A 22617-nucleotide genomic window follows, 5' to 3' on the forward strand; every position below is an offset into this window, starting at 1 on the left:
ATTTAGTAAACGTTTCAGGTTTCTAATTCAGTGCAGTCGCTGTAGCTTGTCTCTTGCTGAAACTTTTAGTAAAATCTAGAGTTCTGATACAGAACTAAGTTCTGAATCTTTTGAAATTCTACAACATTTTAGATGACATGATGTTTCTTTAAATTAAGGATTTCCAGGATTATGGAGTTATTTTTCCTTAAATTATAGATACCTTCATAAGAAAGGCAAAGAAGAATGACCCAAGCAGAGCCTGAAACATGCCATGCTTAAACCTGTGTGCTCTAGCCTTTCCCTTCTGCTTTTTTTTTTTTTTTTGGTGTCTTTTTTTTGAATCCATGTTCTGCACACAGAATTAACGTGTTTTGTCTGCAATCAGGGCAACAACTGGCAGATAACTTTAAATTGATCTTTTAAAATGTTTGAGTTGTATATGCAAAGAAGAAAAAAAGTCTTGAGTTGAGTAATGGTGTTGGAGAGCTCTTACTGTACTGAAATTGGGGGAATCGCATAACAGAAACTCTTTTCCTCCCTTAGGTTCTGTAGAAAAGAAACAACAGAGAAGATCGATTAGAACGCGCTCAGAGTCTGAGAAATCCACCGAAGTTGTGCCAAAGAAGAAGATCAAAAAGGAGCAGGTTGGCTTCCTCCATGTAGAGAGTTAAAATATTTTGTATTCATAAATGTTGTGGCTTATATTGGTGCCTTTTTTTTATTTTTCTCCATTTCCCCATCGGGTTTCCTTTTGGACTATCCTTCATGAAATTCCCCTGTCAATACCATTGCTGTGACTCTGCTATTGGCATCTTCACAGTATCAGTCAGGCTTTGGATAATGGGAACTCAATGATGCAAGACCTCCTAATGAACCGTACATGTTTACTTTGAAATTTCTGTTGTGTTTCAGTCATTTCTATTTGATGGAATTGCCACCAGGTTCCTTCCTCTTCTTACTCTTGGTTTAGCTGCTGGTTTGTATTGAGATTTTGTTTTTCAAAGAGAATTAGACTGATTTAATTTGACCATTGGAAAATGAACTCGCTACGATTTGAATTTAGCTTACAAATGATTAATACGATTTTTATATTGGCAGACAGAAAACAGGTCTTCTGGGATTGATTTTTTTTTTCTTTTTCTTTTAGTAGAACTAAGATGTATAGGGCACTTGTTTAATTTGGATGTCAGACAGACAAATGTTGTTGCTTCTTTTTCTAAAATGGAAAGTTCTGAGTGGAGACTGAGGCAAGTTGAATGGGCAATGTAATTTAATTTTAAAAAGGAATAATATTTTTTTTAACAAATTTGTCAAAATTGTTGGTTCTTTTCCTTGGGCACATTTGATTTTCCCCTCCTCCCCCCAGTTTTAAACTGTAAAGTAATTTACCCGTGAAACCTAAGAATTTTGTATAATGGACATTTCTCTTATGTAGCTCTTTCCAAAGGGCACTTTTTTTTTTTTTTTTAAAGGGACAGCTGAGTTAAAGGTTTGGGTTTTTGGGTTTTTTTGGGTTTTTTTTTTTTTTAAACCTTATAATAGGATTATCTCTCTCCTTTTTTATCTCTGTTTTAAATTAATGCTTTATTTTGTTTCATTTACCTTTTAGAGTTTGAAAACAGACCTAGTCACTTCTGTGTTCCATGGTTTGCTTCTTGTGCGCTACCATGATCTGTGTTTGGGTTGCCAACAAAGGCAGAAGAACATATTTTTAACTACAAAGTGTACGTTTCTCACTGAAACTTAAACACAACCTAAATGTGTTTAAGTATAGTTCCTTGAAAATCTTGATGTGAGGCGTTTCAACTTCCTTATTTTTTTTTTTTTTTTAAACAAACCCTTCTGCATTTACCTTAATTTAAAAAAGGTACAAGAACCAACAATATAAACTTCTTGGGTCCCAATTAGCTATGCTTGCTTTATATTATGTAGCTAACTAAGACTATGAACATGGAGTTGCTTTTCTCAGGAAAAGTATAAAACTAAAAACTTAAAATAATCAGAGATGCACTGTAATGCGCATAACCTTGAATGTATTAAGTTATATTTTAAAAATCTGAGTAACTTCTTAAAATGACGCAACAATATTTGTTATCCAGAGTCGAGTTTTCTTGCAGCTGAGTCAAATTCAGTTTGCAACCACTTGGTTTAAAATTATAACTGGAATGAGTATAATAAATGGGGGAAAAACAAAATGTTAATGCTACTGTTACAGTGAGTAGTAGAGAAATAAGTGATTGTTTAGATTTTATATTTGTATTACAAAATGTATCCTATACAAATCCTTCTATTGTATGTTTTTACCTATTGTACAACAAAATAAAATATTTTTTAAAAAAAATATAGAATAATCCTTAAATATTTACTAAATGTGTTTCTACATGCATATGTAACCACATTGTAAGAAATAACTTGCAATCCTTAACCTAAAAACCAGGATCTTAAGAGACAAGCTGCTTCATTTAATTTTGGTAGTCACCAAATTTCCGTGTGTTACATGTATGATGGCAGAACGATTTCTAATCTCATCCCTCCGATGTAGGACCAAGAACTTGAAATGCTTTTCCAAGACCATAAACTTGTCGACTTCAGTTCGTACTGATGTTGAATCTCCAGCTGTATAGAGCTCTACAGTGTTCTGTATGAAGTCCACATCCTCACCTTTATGGTCCTTGCAGCACTCTGTACAGAGAAAAGGTCCATATTCTCAGAAGCAAAAGCGTGCATGCTTGGTGGAAGTGCCTTAAAATGGCAACACATTGTCTCGCTAACCTGAGTGTCATGCCTGTTAAGGTAAATGTGTACTTATGCAGGTGTGGGGTTTTACAACAGCGCTAGGATTGGCTGCCAAACCGAACCCCTCTCCTGCCTGCTGGACACGGATAAAGTTTTTTTCCTCTCATCTTCATGCACAAAGAGAATCGCTGGAAAGGACTTGCTGCTAGTGCACATATGGCTGCCTTGGCACCTGGTGTTCAGCCTAGGCAGCTAGGATTATATCCCAACAGGACAGAAGGCTCACGCTGAGAAGGGGACTGACAGACTGCCTCTGAGTTCAGATATGCTAATCACTTAAACTTAATTGTTGTTTTCTTTTTAATACTAGGGGGGGAAATTCCTCTGTTAACTCTGGATTTTCCTATTCAAACAGGTTGAAATGGTTCCACAGACAGCAGTGAAGACTGGATTACAGAAAGGTGAGTTTGACTGATCTAAAAACCAATATTAGCTATTAATGCCAGGTCTACAAGCCAGTCACCCTGACTTGCTGGTGGCTCTCAGTCGGTGCAAACTCAGTAATCCCCCTGATGTTTGCTAGTGATGTTTCTTTCTCCTATGAAGATGCTTATTGGTAAGGCTAGTTTAGAAGACAGTGGGGGCATCTACGTACATGCTTTACTGTGGAGTTGACTAATTAGCTCCACAGTAAAGCATCACTGCCTGCCACTAGGCTGGAATAAACTAATGAACTTTTGCCATAGGATAGTAATGCCCAACACAAGTACCATCCTATGGCAGAGTTATTTAATGTGTCACAACATGTGTAGCCAGTGGTGGGGGCTGGCTGAGACAGAAGGATGCTCCAGTGCAGGGGGCTTGCCCCACACCAGTAGCACCCTTGTGCCCCAGCCAGCCCCTCCACACCATGTTAAGCTGGGGCGGAGAAGCTCCAGACTGGCAGGTTGACCCCCTGGGCTCCCTGCCAGCTGGGTCTGTAATGCCCTGGCTCAAGGTGCTACCGTCTCAGGCCTACTTGTAAATGCTGCCGCCCGGGAGCAATGAGCTCTGGCACAAACTGTGGCAGAGTTTATTCAGGTGTGCTAATTTCACATGTAGATACACTTAGTATGTATTCTTGGTCTGCTTTAAACTTTTCACTCTGTGATTCAAAGTACTCCAAGTTGAAGTTTATGAAACTCTTGAGTTTCATAAATGCTGAATTGATTAAAATGAAGACGTTTCTTCACAGTAATGGTTGTAAGATGAATGATGGGTTGGTAACCCAGCTGGCTTTATCCTTCCCTGGGAAGTAGTAATTTGGTACATTGTTTCAGGATGTCACCCTGTGCAGCAGTTATGGAGAAGTTTTAATTTGTTCTATTAAATGAGACTTGGAAGCTGTTGACAGAACGATTTTGTGTTCTGGCCAGAGTGGTAGACTTGAAGGTGTGAGGCCAAGTGTGTTGCTTGCAAAGGCTTCTCTCTCAGCTATTTCTCTCTTAGGGATTTAACAATTAAAAAGAAATTGCAAGCAATATTTTGGGATTAATTTCAGTATGTTGTGTTAAGGTGCCAGCGAGATTTCAGATTCTTGTAAACCTCTAAAGAAAAGGAGTCGTGCCTCAACTGATGTAGAACTGACTAGCTCAGTGTACAGAGATACGTCTGACTCTGATTCCAGAGGACTGAATGATCTGCAGGTAAATGTGTAATGTTTTGCATGCAGATTTTGTAGTTTCTTGAATGGACAAATAGAAATAATTAAGGCTGCAGGCTATGAATAGGTGAGTAACCTGATAGACACATTCAGAATTGTTTTGTTTTTTTGAAAATGGGGAACGTTGTGGCAATGGAGAGTTTCATAAGGTGGGTCGGGGACTTGGACATCACTATGTATTTTCCCCCACCCACCCACCCAGTCCTGACCCAGGACATGTGTTGATTGGGACGCAAACTATTGAGTCACTATAGGGAGGTCCATAGGCTTTCTAATAATGGTCAAAACCTTCATATATACGTTACACCTTTTAATCAATTCTGACTTACTGTTGCCTTTAATCTGTTGGAAGTGGATTGCTTTAGAATGGTTTTGGGTGTTTCCTTTGTAGGGTAGCTTTGGAAAAAACTCAGACAGCCCATCAGCTGCTGCAGATGCTGATGCTTCTGATGTGCAGTCAGTAGATTCTAGCTTATCAAGAAGAGGCACTGGAACAAATAAGAAGGATACGGTTTGTCAGGTAGGTGGCATCCTAGTAAACAGATGCATCCTCAAATGCTAGGTCTTCTACCAGAGTAGAAACCTTTTCAAAATTACGCAGCTGTGTTTTGAGCAAGTCTGTTAATTTGACACTGGATATCCTGAAAAAGATAGAAAGTCTGGGAATGGTTTGTGTACGTTAACAAGCCTAAGTTCATGGAAGACGCAGTCTAGTCTGTACCGGCTAGTGGCACTAAATAAACAAGATGCTGTGTTATCTTCTCTGTGAAGATCCTAAAGTCTTTCAGAGTAAAACCAAGTGAAACCTTATTTAAAGCATTCAGGCCAATAGAAGATGCAGGCATGTGTAAGAGTTGAGGTTTACATCTGAATCCAAAAGACTACCAAAGGGTGGATGCTAACTTAATTTATTAAGAATGGGAGTACAGGCAGTCCTCAGACTTATGAGGCAGTTGGGTCTTAAGTCGAAACATTGTAACTCGGAACCAATTTTCTTATAAGGAACGATGTTATAAATGGGGGCTTTGTTCCTGAACCAAGACCGGATACCTTATTTTCACCAAAAATACCCCAGAATTTTGTACTCTATCAATTCTGGATGAGTAATATACCTGCATTAATGTATTTATATTGTAAATAGCAACATTGATTGGAAAGGACTTCTTTGAGGTGACTTTGCTGGACTTTCTGAAAGTTGGACTTTTTGAAGGGTTCTTGGCTGGAGTCTCGGCTGCAGGTTTTTCTGGAGTCTTGTCTGCTTTCTTAACGGCAGCATCCAAGGCAGTTTGGACGGATGTTCTCCAGGGAGATGAGTGACGTAGCGAACTTGTTCGCTGGCGTGGTGTCACATCAGATCGAGCGTTGTAAAGTTGAAACTGACGTCATAAAGTTGAAACGGCGTCAGTTTCTAAACGTAAGTGCAAAACGTTGTAACTCTAAACGTTGCAAGTTGAGGACTGCCTGTACCTTGTTAGAGGGAACAGATTCGGCCACTGCTGGAAGAATCCTCCACTCAGTATCAGCAGATCTGTTGAGGGGTTTTGGCCAACAATCCTGGTATTGTTCTGAAGTCAGGAGTGTCATAGTAGGATGAGGCTTCAGCCAGTGTGTATTGCCTTTGCTTTCAGCTCTGTGACTTGCCTATATTAAATCATTTCAGCTGCTTTATCTTTTCCCTTCCTGTCTGTTTTAAGATCTGCGAGAGCTCTGGTGAGTCTTTGGTGTCCTGTGAAGGAGAATGCTGCAGTGTCTTTCACATGGAGTGCCTGGGGCTGACATCAATACCTGATGGGAAGTTTGTCTGCACAGAATGTAAAAATGGTAAATGCATTGCTGCGCCTGAGTGAGGATTATTGATTACAATGGTTGGAGGAAGCTTCAGTAACCATTCCTCAGTAAATAAAGTTCAAGGACAGCCTCTTAATCTCTCCTTGATTTCCCCTAAGACAAAGTCGCTAACGGTTCAGGGCAGAGGCTCTGTCGTGTTTTGCCTTTGTGTAGCACTTAGCGCAAGAGAGCTCCAAGCTTGACTTGGGGTAATACCGATCAGACGATTAATATATGCCATAGTATTACATGATTAGTTATGTAGCGAGGGGTGTATTCATTACATTAACTTTGGGGACTTGATTGTCTGCTCAAGTTGCAAACTTGCCTCGCAGAAAATAATGAATGTTAACTTTTTACGTCTTTTTCCTTTCTTTTCCTAAAAGGCGAACATACATGCTTTTCCTGCAAGATTCCTGGCAAAGATGTGAAGCGGTGTTCTGTCAGCACCTGTGGTAAATTTTATCATGAGGCCTGTGTTCGTAAGTTTGCCACTGCTGTCTTTGAGTCACGAGGATTTCGTTGCCCACAGCATTGCTGTACTGCCTGCTCCATGGATAAGGACATCCACAAAGCAAGTAAAGGTGAGAACGCAGTTAGGTTCAGGCAGTATCGGGAAACTGCAACTTATGATGATGAAATGAGGAGCAGAAAATAATGATACAGTAGGCAGGGTGAGGACATGTATTACTAAGGTTTTCGTGTTTAGTTTGGCCATTGGTACATTGGTTTATTTGTGAAACAGTTCGGTTTTGATGGGGCTGTGTTAACAGCAGCTGCTTGACGCATCAAAATAGTTTCTGTGGTATTTGGACTCGTTTGGCTGCTAAGCCTCTGGCATTCAGTTTCAACAGCTGGTCAAGTGTACACACGGCTGAAATACATTTTAAGCAGGTAGACGGCAACGGGCTATGCAGCAGCAGTCAAAACCACCACTGTTAGAATGGTTAGAACCAAGTGGGGTTTCTCGTCATGTAAGCTGAACACCCCCCACATCAAAGTTAACAGGAGTTTTCTGACGGGAGAATAACACCAAAGTTGCATCCCTCCGTGGTGTATTCTGTCATATCCTAATTCCACTGTGACATGGTACATTTTTTTGCATTTATATTAAACAGGTCGTATGGTGAGATGTTTGAGATGTCCCATTGCCTATCACTCAGGAGATGGCTGTATTGCTGCAGGAAGCTTGTTTGTGTCATCCCACATTCTCATCTGTAGTAACCATTCCAAAAGGAATCACTCTTCATCAGCTGTAAATGTAGGCTTTTGTTTCGTTTGTGCAAGAGGTGAGCAGTACTATTTTTTCCTTCCATTTAATAGCTGGTATGGTCATTGGTACAGTTAAATGAATAAACTGGGATATCTTACCAAGTAACATTTTTTCCCCTCTCGGGGCTCCTTGATTTTCATGCTTCCTCTTGGGTTTTGGGGGATAGGAAGTGCACGTGATTTTTCATTTATTCCTCACTAGATTGTCACGTACCTATTTTGGCCTTTAACGTATGGTATTAACACACAAATTTGAGGTGCTGAGAAGACATCCATATATTGCCAGTTGGCAAAACCAGTAGATATAGAGTCCTCAGTTGCAACTGAGCATGTTATAGTATTGTTTTACTGCCTCTTCAGCCTCATTATGAACTGCAACTAATGAGGCATCTTTTAGCTGATAGATGATATTTGTTTAAGGCCTAGAGAATTTATTTCTTTTTTTACATCTAGCTCCCATTAAGTTTGAGACTTTCTTTTTTGTTTTGTGTTTGTGTTGGAAGAGTACTACACCCAGTGCCACCTAAATAAATAAAACACTGATAAGAAGGTAGTTTTCCATTTGCTTCAGCTATTATTTTTCTTTGCCTTTGACACCAGAGCAAGCTTGTCAGTTGCTTAACTTGAACTTCTGGCAGAAGGCAAGATAAAACGTTCCACTCACTTTATTTTACTTTGGGTTAAAAAGCACAATGCAGAAATCTCTCTACCGTGTTCTGTGAAGGGTGTGAGAATCAATTGGAGCTATAGAGAGTGAGTAATGTATGAAAATACCCACGCAGTACTTCAGAAAGTTTGCACTCAGTGCATCATGTGTTTCAGCAGTTCGAGACTCGCTAGTAAAGGAGGTGAAGTACACGGTGGCTTTGAAATCCACCTGCATGTGCAAGAACAGAGCAGTAGATACAGGACCTAGGAAAAGGGTGAGGGAGCCAGAGTCAGGTGCTCTCCCTGTTCAGAAGTAGAGTGCAGGAGCAGTCGCAGAGGATCAAGGTAAATGGAGACAAAGTTCTTGCCCTTTTAAATGCATCTAATTTTTTCCAGAGAAATGGCGTCCAGAGGCTCAGAGGGAAACAGTAAGTTTTAGAACGCTGAGCCTGAGAGCGGCTCTCCAAGGGTGTGGTCCAAAGGTGCTTGCAACATGGTTCAGTGCTTTTCCATAAATCAGCCTGTCTTAGTATTTTGGGACAGTTCCCTAAGCAGTGTATGTGTTGGGTGAAGTCACATTGGGCATGGCACGAGCATACACACATGCCAACCTATGATTGTAGCATGTGGTTTTTATGATCTTGTATTGCTAAGTTTTTAGATAATGTCTTGATTTAACATTAATTTTGATTCTGATTTCATTAGTGTATGTAAAAGTATACCACCTAAACGATTCTAATTATCCTATTTCTGAATTTTATAAGCAACAAAAACCTGTGTATATGTATCCAGAGGTGCTTTTGTTAGACACCCATAAGTGTTGACAACTATTTCTAGCTTGCTCTTTACATTAAGAGTTTAACAAACAATTATGACCAGATGTGCAGGAAAAACACAGGAGGAGGAAAAAGTCTTGCATAATGTTGTCAGCTGATAATGTGCTGGAACAAAATCCTGCTGTAGGTAGAGCAAACGGGTAAAACTAAACTTCAAGATTTTATGCCAGTTGCTTAGGACTAGTCTGATGCTGGACTCGGGTACAGGAGTGTGAAGAACCAGCTTCTGAGACTTTCTATTGATGACTGAGCAGTCATCCTAGATATTCCTCTTAAAAAGTCCAGCAACAGCCTCACTCTGAGATGAAAGATTTAGTTGAGGGGAACTTACAGTTGCCTTCAACTGTTGCTGCTTTGCTTTGTGCATGAAGAGGTAGGTCATTCGGGTCTAGGCACTGCTTGGAACAGGTTTACTTAAAGGCGTTAAGTTTAGATGGTCTGTCAGTTGCTACATATGAAGGGCTCTGTGCTTTGACTGGGATTGTAATGAAATTTAATTATATGCTTCCAGAATGGAGGATCACTGGTTAATCTGGGGAGCGCCTGTAGTCTGTTGCAGTTGTGTCTGCTCTGCGTACCATTTTTAAGCTCTGGTACCAGGATATTCAGCTATTTTGTATTATGTGGTATTTGTATTTATGGAGTCACAGTGCATAGACTTTGTCAGGACTTGGCCATTTTGGTGCTTATCACAGTAAAGCCCTTGAGTGCTGTTTTCCAAGGTGTTGTCCATGTGTTCAATGCTACACAAACACAAAACCTAAGCAGCTTCTCTGTCTGTGAGGTTAATACTGTTATCCTACAGGTGGGGAACCCAAGCTGTTCCTCAGCAAGCATTTGGATTTTACTCAGCACGCACAGCAGAAAGCAGAATTTTGGGCGGGGCTTCCAGATTTGCGTAGTCATTGCCCAGTAGTTTAGAGAGAGCCTCCCCTGCTGTTACCATGACTGCATCAGAGAGAATGGAGGTGCAGACCTGGCGTGCCTGCTGCTTTATGAAAAAAATAAATAAAAGCAGGGTAGAGGGGAGAAGTCCTTACCTCCTTCAATTGACTTCGTTTTGACAGTGGTGTAATTTTGTAGCTGGATATACAGCTGCTTGGAAGCTGAGCCCTAACTCTGCACAAGACTATACTTTCTGTTAACAAGAAACATATGAGTATTGCATAGATTAAAATTTCCAGTCCTGTATATTCACTGTTCCTTAACTTATTCTTAGAGAAAGTTTACAATGTGAATTCGCAACTAAGTGAAGTCCCCATGTACCACAGCAGTATGACATGGGTCTCTTAAGTTTTAATAGGGACCGGTTTCTATACAGGGCAGCTGGAAGTGGGAGTGCACCTTGCACATCATCATCATTCAGCAGCCCACCTGGCAGCATTAGTAGGCTCAGACCGGGTCAGGATGGTCGGTGTGAAGTTAAGAAGGAACTGGTGAAACTCTGGGGTATGGTGGGAGCGCTGAACCCTTAAACTGAGAATAAAACATATTAACATTCAGTTGCCTACATATGAAAATAGTGCTAGCTGTCTCTTAACACACTACTTGGTATTGGAGGGAAGAGCTGTGTTTTTTCAGATGTGGTGCCTTTTTTAGAAAGACAAAAAATGTAGGTGTCGAAGTACCAGCAGACTATTTGACTCATCCCATGCAACCAGGGGCTCCCATGTTTTCTTGTCCAAATTCCACAGTTACCACCGTGGAATATTTCCCCCCCCGCCCCCAGTCCCCTCCTGTCCCACAAGGAGTTTGTCTTCAAGCTTCCTTGGGTCTTAAGTTCTGTGTTGTGCTGTTTGCCAGATGACCCAGTTTACCAGCATCCCGCATTCCTGATTTAAAACTCTCTCTGACTCTGAGTTGCCTGACTCAGTGACCCGTTTAGGAAATGTGCTGTAATCCAGCTAGTCCTTTTGGAAAGGCAGAGAGCAAGAAGCAACTGTAGACATTTAGGAGAGCAAAATATTGAACCTTTAGTTGCGGTAAATGTTCAGTGCCCCCAGCTGTGGAATTGCAGACTCCTTGAACTTTATATGACGTAACAGCCGTTCTGTTGCTCTGCATGCTTGCAGCATTCACATTTGGTTTCAAATCTTGACGTTTTTCTGTGCAACTGTAAATGAAACAAATGATTTAAAATAAAGCAAAAGCTTGGAGCACGGCTGTAGCGGTGGTTGAGTTCTGGGATCCCCTGTACACAGTCTCTGGCCCTTCCAGTTGACAGTCCCTTCTGAAAGAAACAGTTCTGATGCGGTCACTCAGTTACCTTTATTTTGTAATTGGGCCAGCTGTTTTATTTGGGAAAGAGGGGACTCATGGGGAACTAGCAGCAGGTCTTTAAGTCTGCAAATCAGAAAGATGGCACAAAGGACATTCCACTTGGATATGGCCTGTTTACTCTCAGTTTCTCCACTTACACTTGAATTCAGCCCGTCCGAGAATTCAGCTTGACCTTTCTGTGGTAGCTATAGAATCCTTTTCTGTCCGTTTTTTCTTTTTCTTCATATTATCTTTTTCTTTCAAACTTATATATGCATATTAGGTGTTCATTTGATTTATTTTATTTTCACCTTTATGGAATCATGGGTAGTTTCATTGCAACTCATCTCTTTCTGTTTGTTTCGTATAGGGCTGGTAGTGCAGGATCATTCAGACCCCCTGTTCAGTTCATATGCCTATAAGTCCCACTACCTACTGAATGAATCAAATCGTGCTGAGTTGATGAAATTACCTATGATTCCTCCTCCTTCGTCAGCTTCCAAAAAGAAATGTGAGAAAGGTAACCAAAATAGTTTCCTTCTCTTTAATTTTACTTTCGCTTTTCCTATTTTTCTTTTTCTCTTTTAACTCAAACAAATGTTTGCTTGTCCAGCACCACCTGATGCTTTTAGTGAATTTCATTCGTTGATTACTGTGAGCTTGTGTTGATGTTGTTGGCAAAATATTTATCATCAAAGGGCTTAAAATAATTAGCATCCCAAAATTCTTCTTCCAGAAGCTAAATCACCGATTGTATCTGACGTTAGGTTATTTTAATTTTAAGGGGGCTGTCTAGCTAGCAGTAAGTTTGAGGAAGGGGGAGCAGAGCTTAGTAGTATTCTAGTTCAGCACCTCTAAATTACTTTTAAGAACTTACTCAATTGCCTTGATCTGAGGGAAGAGACTCCTACTCCAGATCTCCTGTACAGCTCATGCAGACCCTGCAACAGTAAGAACACGAGGTTTGTCAGGTGGCGTGTTTATATGGGAAAGTTGGCATTCCAGAGGAAAACTGACGACTTAAGAAGGCAGATGGCTCGTTTGCCTGCTTCTCTGTACATTGGTGCTCCTTTCTTTACTTACGTGACTGATTTGCTCACTTCTCGGAGCAATGCTTCTTAATTGATGGAATTGGGGAGTCTGTCCTGCACAGCAGGGGGGCATTTATGGCAGGATCAGAAGAGATGCTTTTTCAAAAACAAGGTGAATGCTTTATACCATGTTGGTATTGTGCTGGTATGGCTTATCAAAGGAATTAATGGAAAAATACCCTGCAGTGTCTGTCTGTCAGGTTCAGAGGCCGTAGCCTATCCCCACAAAAAATTGACTTCTCGAAGAGTGTTCAGGAATGGTACCCAGCTAGTCATCCTACAGTTAGATCATTTCACATTGCTACTAGGCTTAGATCTGTGTGACTTGTAACAACAAAAATTATTTTGAGCCCTCCGTTTGCTTAGCTTGAGCAATATCTTACTAATGCATCATAAGAGCAAAGTTTTTTCTTGCTTAGCACTGAGAGTTTTTTGTGTTTGGTTTTTATTTTGGTTTTTGCATCTCTTGGCATTTTACCATATTGGATATTGTTTCAGTGATTATGTTGGGTCTGTATTTCCTCTGAAATAGTTTACAAAAATTCTTTTAAAAAAACTTTAACTTATGGGGCTGGGGAGCTCTGGAAGATCCAAATGCTTCATTTTATTACCGTTTTGACAGAGGAAATATAGGAAGTGATTTTTTTTTTTGTCACTGGTTGTTTAAGGAATGCTTTTTGCAAGATGCTACAATCAATTAATGCGGTGACATTTTTGAAAGTCTATAGGTGGACAAGATTTTCTGATAAATATTTGGAGGTAAAAATCAAAACTTTTTTCATAGTATGAAAAAAAACAAAAAAAAACTTTAAAATGCTGCTGTAAATTTCTCCCAGTCTTTTTGCCCTGGGACTCATTAAATTTGCGTGTAGATTGTAGCAAGTGTTTACTGATCGTCTCGGCTGCTTCACCCAGTGAGGATGGCTTCAAGATGTGTGCTCACAGTAAAACACATCTGCTAGAAAACAAGCCAGCCCAAAACAACTTTGGATGCAGAAAAGCATTGATCAACCTATAGGCTGGTTTATATGCACACTAACTGATTGATTGCTAAGGGATTCAGTCATGACAATGTTGGATAAAAAGTGTTCCATAAAGTTGATGATTGGTCTGATGGTTACAAAATGGTGACCACTTCCCGAATGTCTGGATTTAAAAAAAAATGTCATGGAATATTCAAGAATTTATGCTCATCATTGAAACATCAGATCCCGTGTCAGCTTGCCTTATTTGATCTAAATGTGTTTTGAAATTCCTTAGCTTGCTTATATGCATTCTTGATGCAGCCAAAAGAAGAAGAAAATGTCACAGAAAAATATGAATTTAATTTTTAATCCAGCATTGTAAGTTGACTTGATCCCTTCCTTTTGCTATTTGTTTGGTGTGAGGCCACTGCAAATTTTAATGCATTTTAATCGAGTAACACTGATATTTTTTTTTTCCCCTCTTCCCCTCCCACCCCCAATAAGAATAAGCTTTTTTTTCTGCAAACTAAACAAGTATGTTTGTTTAAGGTGGAAAACTCTTGTGCTGTGAGTCCTGTCCAGCCTCCTTTCATCCTGAATGTCTCAACCTAGAAATGCCAGAAGGATGCTGGAATTGCAATGATTGTAAAGCTGGCAAGAAGCTACATTACAAGCAGATTGTTTGGGTCAAGCTTGGAAATTACAGGCAAGTTGGCTACCTCCCTCCAGAAACTATTTCAGGTTTTTTGTTTCTGTGGTGATGATGTGACTGTCCTGGAGGCCTGCAAGTAAACCAGTTGGAACATCTCATTATTAGTAAGGACGATTCTGATGTAGAATATCTGACATGCTGTTAGATGTATGGCTTTTTCTATTTAAGTTTTGCTTGTGCTTTTTTTAGCAAAAGGAAGACATGAGCATGATGCATTCGATACTTTAGGGATATGTGATGGGGGGTGGGGAGAAGCAGGTGTTACTTAATCGAAACAACGTCCTAGGTTGTATGATTTTTAGGGGTCATGATTAATGTTCCTCAATGGGGAATGCATATGGTGCTTGATTCTCGTGTGAGTACCCCCACTGTCTCAGAATAAATATGATGAACGATAGGTTTGGCAGGTCGGAGACGGTGAGAGCAGGGGAAGCAGGAAGGTGCTTAAGATTTCCATATCAAATGCATTTTTGGTGCATAAGTGACATTCGCCTCCCTCGTCCAGATCTGAACATAAAATGCGTGCCCAGAGCTCTATCACAAGTGGCCTTTGCAGCAACAATTTCAGCTTGTCCTCGGAGGATTTTGTGAGGACTGGCATTACTGAGTGTGAGGGAACAACAGAGTTGTTGACTTATTCTCCAACTTTCACAAATATAGCACAATCACTGAAAATGCTTATGGCTGGGTTTGTGTGCATTTGCTGGAACATGATCTGTCCCTTGCTACACTTGCTTAGAGTGGTAGTCCTAACTTTGAATTTATAAGCCCCCTTCACTGCTTCTGGAATCTGAGCAGATTGTCAAGCCTTCCCGTTGCTTTTGCTTTTCATAGCATTACATAGCTTAAAAGAAGCCCAGCCAAATGTTGCTGGGTAGTTTCCTTTCTAGTGGTTGTGCATTAGCATGGTGCTGCTCTTGGAGTTCCCTGCATTGCAAAGGGCCCGCTTGGGGAAACAACATTAAAAAACGTTGATAGTTGCAAAAAAAAACCCCAAAAACTAACCCACATTTTTCTTCTTGTACTATTTTCATGCATCAGCGTGCCCTAATTACTTGAATGTTACTTCAGGTCTGGCACACACAATTTTTTTTTGGTTTGCTTGCAGCTGTTTGTTTTTTCTTTTTAATCAACCTTGAAATTAATGTTGTTCTTGTTGCTGGTAAAAAAATAAATAAATAAATACTGTTTGGTATTGATGGCAGTCCTGCAGCAAGCTAGTCTCCAGTTGTGTCCAGTCCCACAGCCCTCATACAAGCAGAAGTGTTGCTGCAGTACATCGAATCTTGAATGTTCCTAGCCTGAATTCTAGACCACTGCATTAGATCGCTGAAGATGAAGGGAGTCAAGTTGAAGGGATATTTATTAATTGATGAGTGGAATGGTTTTTAGGAAGGAAATAAAGTTCCTGAGCCCTAGAAACCAAAACTTTGCTTTTGTTTCACAGAGTTTGAGTTTTCTCCTTTTCCTCACTTTCAGGTGGTGGCCAGCTGAGATCTGCAATCCCAGGTCTGTGCCTCTCAACATACAGGGCCTCAAACATGATATCGGGGACTTCCCAGTATTTTTCTTTGGTTCACATGACTACTATTGGGTACACCAGGGCAGAGTTTTCCCTTATGTTGAAGGAGATAAAAGCTTTGCTGAGGGGCAAACTAGTATTAACAAGACCTTCAAGAAAGGTAAAATTAAACAAAGTTTATAGTGGTTTATGACAAAAGTTCCACGTGTTTGTGTCTCCATCACCACTTAACTTGCATGGGAATTATGTGCCTAGTGTTCTGTGTCCATGTTAAACTGCAAACTCTGTATAGATCCCCTGTACAGAGCTGATGAATGCTTTTAGCATCTAACTACCACAGTTCTTGCCAAGTTAAATTGGAAAGAAGTGCTGATGTGAAGCCTGAGCTTCGATGGCCCCTGCACGATGTTTAAATACCTGCGGAAAAGTAGTCGGTGTAAAATTGATTTGTGTTTTAGTGCAACGCTATTGTTAGCTTGTTTCTGTTGTAGATTTCTAAGTACTAGTTTTCTCTCTCTCTTTTTTTTTTTTTTTTTTTTTAAATGCCTCTGAGCAGCAGCAGCCAACACTAATTCTTTCCTATTTGGGGCTCCGCAGCACAGCACTTGAAGAAGCTGCAAAACGCTTCCAGGAGCTGAAAGCACAAAGAGAAAGCAAAGAAGCACTAGAGAATGAAAGGAATTCAAGAAAACCCCCACCCTACAAGCATATTAAAGTGAGTTGCCTCTCTCTTGTATGAAAAAGCTACGTAGCTGCATGTGGGGAAGCGACTTGTACTGACTCTAGCTTAGAAGATAGTTTAAATAATTATGTTGCTGTTCTCAGGGCTCTCTAGTGCTCTGCCTCATTGAGCACCATACAAAGGATGTGCCTTTGCAATGAGAGGCCTGGAAGCATCAGTAAATCGGTTGTAGAGTTAAAGGTTATTCCTGTTTAAGATAAGTGTTTTGACAATTGCAAGCAGATCTCACTTATCTTTAAATGAATCTTGGGTCTCATTTCCTGTTAGGAAAATACATTAGCATTGAACAGCACTGGAAATGACAAAATATCAGTGTGAAAACTTAGACTTCCCAACCACTGAAAAATATTTTTGCTGGTGGTTTTGGGTGCACAATACCCCAAGCTGTGCACTTTAATTTGTTATTAAATTAAATTTCTAATATTCTAATATACATCCTTAGATGCATTTTTCTGTGCCTTGTAAGAGTTATAGTGTCAATAACTGTGCAACGCAAACCTCTGCTCTCGGTTCAAAATCGTCAGTTCTGTCTTCTTTTCTTCACTGTGCACCTTGTCGCTGGCCTTTTCTGAACAGCATAGATCCTTGATTTAAGTTGGTGGAATAATACCAGATGTGGTCTGAGGGTCCTTGCATTTTGTCTGTTTTCACATTGCAGGGAAGTATTATTGCCACATTTGCTTTCTTTTGACAGGGTTAGGAAAAAATAAGACTCAGCTTGTGAGTCACTAAGTGTATGATATTTGTTTTGCCTTCCCTCCCTCTTGAAATACCTTGGCTGTGGTGGGCCTTAAATCAAGTGGTTCTCATCCTAAACTCTGTACACTCTGCCTTAAATCCAAGTTTATTCCTTGTGTCTTTTCTTTGTTATTTCCCACAGTCAAACAAAGTAATAGGGAAGGTTCAGATTCAAGTTGCTGATTTGTCAGAAATCCCTCGCTGTAACTGCAAGCCATCTGATGAAAACCCCTGTGGTCTAGAGTCAGAATGTCTGAACAGGATGCTGCAGTACGAGTGCCATCCCCAAGTTTGCCCGGCAGGAGAGCGATGTCAGAACCAGTGCTTCACCAAAAGACTCTATCCAGAAGCTGAAATCATCAAAACAGATCGCCGTGGCTGGGGTCTCAGGACAAAAAGGAACATTAAAAAGGTAGAATTTGGGACACATGCTGAGTTAACTGTTGATGTAAGATAACGTGCGAGGAGCATGCCGTTAATCTTTTATGGCTTGTACCTTAAGAGAGCATGTACTGCATTTTCCTACAGACGAGTGCATCTTTAGATTTACAAGGTGAATCTTCCTCTGTAGTAACAAATCTGACCTCATGGAATGTAAGGCATCTTGGAGGAAATGTCTTTCTATTGTTACGACATTATCTCTTTGAAGGGGTCAGCATCAGTTGTTCATAAATTCCTTTGCATGGGCTTGAGATGAGGACTGTCAATAACACTTCTAGGAGAAAATGATGTACCTGAGTTTTTTCAGTGATTTCTGGGCATAGAGAAGAGGGGAGATGCTCTCCAAAAATAATTAGAAGTCGTTTGAGCCCCTCCTAACATCCTCTTGACTGAAAATGAAAAAATCTTAGTGGGATGGAGATGAAACATGCATGTTTTATTTTGTTTGGGTTGGTTGGTTGGTTTGTTTTCATTACCCCTGTTACTAATACGGTAAATAGAAATAATGACATGATACAAAATAGCACAAAGGACTGGAGGTAGGGCTGCCTGAGATAGCAAGCCTCATTGCAAGAGGCTGTTTTTAAGTAGCTTTCAGCATGTGCCTTTGCTTTTCATTTTAAGCCACTTCCCAAGAAAATGCTTTCTGCAGTTCCCAGTAGCCAGTTATCTGACATGGGAACGGGAGGGGGTACTGTGTTGCTCTTAGAAACATCTGGGAAGGATGCTGTGCTTCACCCTCTTTGACACTCAACTCTTCAGACTGGAATTATTTCAGAAGAAATTGGAGCTTTAATAAAGGGCTTGAGGTGATCAGGAAACCCTGGACAACACACTTAAGTTCTTAAAGTTCAAGAAGGCAGAGAAGTATAAAGAAGATGCAGAGATTTCTGTTCATTCCAATGTTGTTAGTAAAAGCAAGAATGACTGATTAACTAAAGGATTGCTGTGGACTTTGACAGGAATATGAAAGTGGTTGGAACCCTTAAAGAAATGGCAATGGGTTGAGGGCAAGGTGATGCAGGGGAATGGGAGCATCTTTCTGGACTGTCCTAACAGTCCTGAAAATGGATCATTTTGGTTTTCCTTTACACTGTGTCACTGCACACTGTATTCCTGAGAGTGCCAGTCTGGGATTAACCCAGGTGGAATGTGTGACAGTTGATATGGAAAAACCAGAGCTTGCACTTGCCTATCCGAGTCCATTTTTCAAAGTGTGGGAATCTTCTTCTAACTGGATTGCAGTCTTGCTGTACTTCGAGGCAAGTGTGAGGATGATGGGCCTGGATTTCACAGCTGCTTTAACTTGCCAGGCAGAGGAGTGGATCTGATGGACAGATGTATGTTTTGCTCTTACTCATGCAGGCTTCGTTGTTTCTGAACAAGGAGACGGCTGAGCACACCTGAAGCATAGAAGATCTGGCTCTGGCTACAGATGAAATGGGCATTTAAGACTGCAGGACCAGTTGTTGTTTTTATCCTTTGACCTGGATCCCCAGAGTTTGCTTGGGAGCACTGTTTTGCTCTTGATTGGCTCCATGTTTTCTCTTTACTTGCTCCCATCCTACTAAAGAAACAATCCTGGAACTTCTTGCTATGAAGGCACATCTCATGACTTTCATGGACTAATTTTTTATGTAAGGATTTCCACTATAAGAGGAAGCTGGCTGCTCTCCAAGCTGGGAATGTTTTGGATTGTGGCAGGAAGCAATGGATGTACTGTGTGATGGTGGACTTGGCTCAAATACAACTGGAGCTTGCAGATGAAAGCTAAGACATTCTGAATGGACTCCTTCCTGCAGTTGTGCTGCTTAAGTAGGATGCATAGGATTATCCACTAGTCTTCAATACCCAGGCAGATGGGTTTGGGCAAAACAATTTTAACTGTGAGTTTTTTGCATTTGTCAGAGTGATTTTTAGATCATCTCCTTCCTGGCTTTGTCTAGTAGCATAGTTTTACTGTTGACAGCGCCTTGGTATAGGAAAAAAGGGTGTAGGAACTAAATGATGATACACTTGCCTATGGTGACATTGGAGGTGTATGAGCAGACAACTTAAACTAGGTTTTGATGTTGACAAATATTGCTTCGGTTATAATCACAGACTTTGGCTGCACTAATGACATTTCTGCCGATTAGGCATTTAAATGACTTCCTGACCATAATTAGAGGAGATGCCTAGTAAATTGATGGAAAAAAATTGTTAACAAGATTTTAACACACTCTAGTGTGCTCTTATAACGTATATATGGTAAAACTTCATATTCATAGCATGTATGTAATAGATGTCCTAAGAATTGCCTTACTGTGCTAAATTTGAAAGCATCTTTGCATCCTTCCATGTGCTCCTCAAAATCCAATGGCTCCATTATAAAGCTTCTGAGGGGAGGGGACTTAATTCGATGAAGTATTCCAAAGCACATAGACTGAAACAGAAGTCATTTGGTAAGGAAAGTCGAGAGATCTCTTGTTAGATTTTCAAAAGTACCTTCGTGACCTAGGAGTTGAAGTTCATTGGTTTGAAATGAGCTGTAGACTTTGAAAAGCCTAAATCAGTCTTGAAAAATGAAACTTAGGCTTCTCATGACTCACTCTAGGTCTGGGTTATCAAATTCCATTTGGCCCATGAGTGGTATGTGGCTGGTACTGTGTGCTGGATTGCCCCCCTCCTGCATCCAGCCTGCGGGCCACGTCTTTGACTCCAGTATTGTAGGTGTTTTGAGAACTGTGCCCTGATAACCTTATCCCCTTTTGTAGCATAGGTTTTGTGATTTTTTTCTTTCGTTGCTCTCTTGCTTCCTCTCTTAAAGTTCCAATTTGTGATAGCCATATTTCTTTCTGGTCAAGGAGGGCCGAACATTTCTCTCTGAAACTGGCTGGCTACCAGAACTTAGTTTTTGTAGGCTTTTGTCACAGTGCAGTGTTCACAGGACCAGGCTTGTAACATGTTGTTCTTTTAAAAAGAAAAACACGCAAGCCCCTTTGTCTTGAAATGGCTCAGATGCTCCTTGAACTCCTGGCTCTGAGCCTAGCAAGGGGTTAATATTTGCATCTGAACATTAGCAGCATTGACCCTCGGTGCACTGAGTATTTGTTCCCTTGTATCAAGGTGTTCTGTCCTGGCCATTTTGTATTGCATTGGATAAAAGCCAGGAACACGTTGTCAGCTTGAAGGCTCGCTTTTAATAGGTTTTTAGTGGTTTAATTATTTAATCCAGTTTTGTATAATCTGTGCCACACAAACCTTGTTATCACACGCTAGTCACATTCACTATTGGCTGTTCAAAGTCCTAATAAAATAACTGTTCAAATACTATGTAGTAAAAATGTTTGGTAATAGAGTAGGTTGCTGTTGTCTAATGCTGAAGTTCTCTGGGTATCAGTGTATTAGCCCTGAAGGTGTTTTTGAACGAAGAAAGCATGCTTCTTGAAATTATATCTGTGATTGAGTTGGTGTAACTAAAACCAGTGAATGGAGAAGCAGTTGTACATCTGCTTTTTGCTTGTCTCTTTCTTTGGGCCAAGTCACAGCTTGTATAGTTTAAGTGCCACCTGCACATACACTTGACATTTTGCTTGAATATTGTATACTTCATATATGGTGTCTTGGTGTTTTGTGTTTTTTCTCTCCTGAATGTTTGAATATGTTGTTATAAAGATGTGCTCAGTTTCTCTAGATTGTCTCATACAGGGGTTTGGACATAGCTGTCCCCATCTAAAAGCCAAAGCTAATTAATACAGCGCACGCTTGGGATAATGTTTTCTCAATTGTACTTTTAATCCCAGCTCTAGATGTAACCCTTCCCTTTTGTACGTCAGGATCTCCAATTGACTATAAACTTGAATGCATATGTAGTTTTTCTATACTGGTGACCCTTACAGAGTACTTTGTGTTCATTTGTTCTCTGTATTTATAGTAGAAAGCCACCTTGCATGGGCCAGGGGGCTAAGCCTGATCTACAAGGGCTTCCTGTCTCATGTACTATGCGTCTTCATTTTACTTGTACTTGGCAAACAATAAGCCTGGGTTTCTTTGGGTTTTTGTTTCAGGGTGAATTTGTAAATGAGTATGTTGGCGAATTAATTGATGAAGAAGAATGCAGATTGCGAATCAAACGTGCCCATGAGAACAGCGTAACCAATTTTTATATGTTAACTGTTACAAAGGTAAAGACCATAACTCTGCATAGCATAATGGTGTGTTGCTGCTTGCGAGATCGGGCTTTGAGACCTGGAGTAGTGGCTGGACCGTTGGTTCATGTTAATGCAAAAAAGTTAAATTGTAGCTACAGTGCAACTCATTTAGTATAATGCATATAAAAGGATCCAGAAAATGAAGTCCCTTAGTCAGAGCGGATGATTCGGGGACCCTTCTTATTTGTGATCCAGTAGGGATGCCTCGACAGGAGTGGGAAACTTGAATTTTCATGAATGAGGCTGTTTAACAAGACTCTGAGTTGTGGTGGAATTTGGGCAGCCTTCTAATGAAACACACATAGTGATGTCAGGATGTAGCTGTTCCCTATCAGCCCCAGACAGTAGCTTAGAAGATGGCTCTTTTAGGTCTCTATTGACAGAGGGGCAGGGAGGTGGGGGTTGAACTGGGCCGCACATCCCATTACCAATCCCTTCAGCTTTTTGTTTTCCCAAGCATGCATATTTAACCTGTTTAAGCTTTTTGCTGAAGGTTGCCTTCCAGGAAAAGCTTATCACTTGCAATTAATTTAGCAAGTACCTACATAAATATATTATCTGAGATCTTAGGGTTAGATGCTTGACTTGTCTAATGCAGGCTCTTGCTTTGGTCTGAATTCTAAATATGATTTTCCCTCTCTCTAATAAAGGACCGGATAATAGATGCTGGCCCAAAGGGGAATTATTCTCGCTTTATGAACCACAGTTGTAATCCAAACTGTGAAACACAGAAGTGGACAGTGAACGGGGATATTAGAGTTGGACTCTTTGCTCTTTGTGATATTCCTGCAGGTAAAAAGCTGTCTCCATTTTGCTTGTCCCCTTCCTTGGTGGTAGCTTGCCCAAGGGTTTTTTGTTGTTGTTTCAGTTGTTCTTGAAGTTACTTAGTCATGTTGGCATTTTGAATGTGACTGTTATGCCCTGGGATGAAAATAAATCTTAATCAAGAAG

At 40.4% G+C, this 22617-nt stretch overlaps 1 protein-coding gene across 4 annotated transcripts in view; it reads left to right on the forward strand.

The window, feature by feature from the left end:
* Window positions 1-22617, forward strand: part of NSD3 (nuclear receptor binding SET domain protein 3) — a 54584-nt gene that overhangs the window by 22755 nt on the left and 9212 nt on the right. Inside the window, exons 8-21 of one of the 4 annotated variants that reach the window (XM_019546093.1) lie at window positions 526-626; window positions 3134-3179; window positions 4273-4403; window positions 4812-4940; window positions 6115-6241; window positions 6634-6831; window positions 7366-7536; window positions 11633-11782; window positions 13868-14024; window positions 15510-15712; window positions 16155-16267; window positions 17175-17444; window positions 21523-21639; window positions 22317-22458. In XM_019546093.1, coding sequence (XP_019401638.1) covers window positions 526-626; window positions 3134-3179; window positions 4273-4403; window positions 4812-4940; window positions 6115-6241; window positions 6634-6831; window positions 7366-7536; window positions 11633-11782; window positions 13868-14024; window positions 15510-15712; window positions 16155-16267; window positions 17175-17444; window positions 21523-21639; window positions 22317-22458 — 2055 coding nt within the window. Of the gene's footprint in view, window positions 1-525; window positions 627-3133; window positions 3180-4272; window positions 4404-4811; window positions 4941-6114; window positions 6242-6633; window positions 6832-7365; window positions 7537-11632; window positions 11783-13867; window positions 14025-15509; window positions 15713-16154; window positions 16268-17174; window positions 17445-18838; window positions 19336-21522; window positions 21640-22316; window positions 22459-22617 lie in introns of those variants that run through there. The other 3 variants (XM_019546095.1, XM_019546094.1, XM_019546097.1) reach the window with 3 other exon arrangements.

The sequence above is a fragment of the Crocodylus porosus genome, unplaced genomic scaffold (assembly GCF_001723895.1).
Source record: "Crocodylus porosus isolate Cpor-Errol unplaced genomic scaffold, CroPor_comp1, whole genome shotgun sequence".
Taxonomy (NCBI): domain Eukaryota; kingdom Metazoa; phylum Chordata; order Crocodylia; family Crocodylidae; genus Crocodylus; species Crocodylus porosus.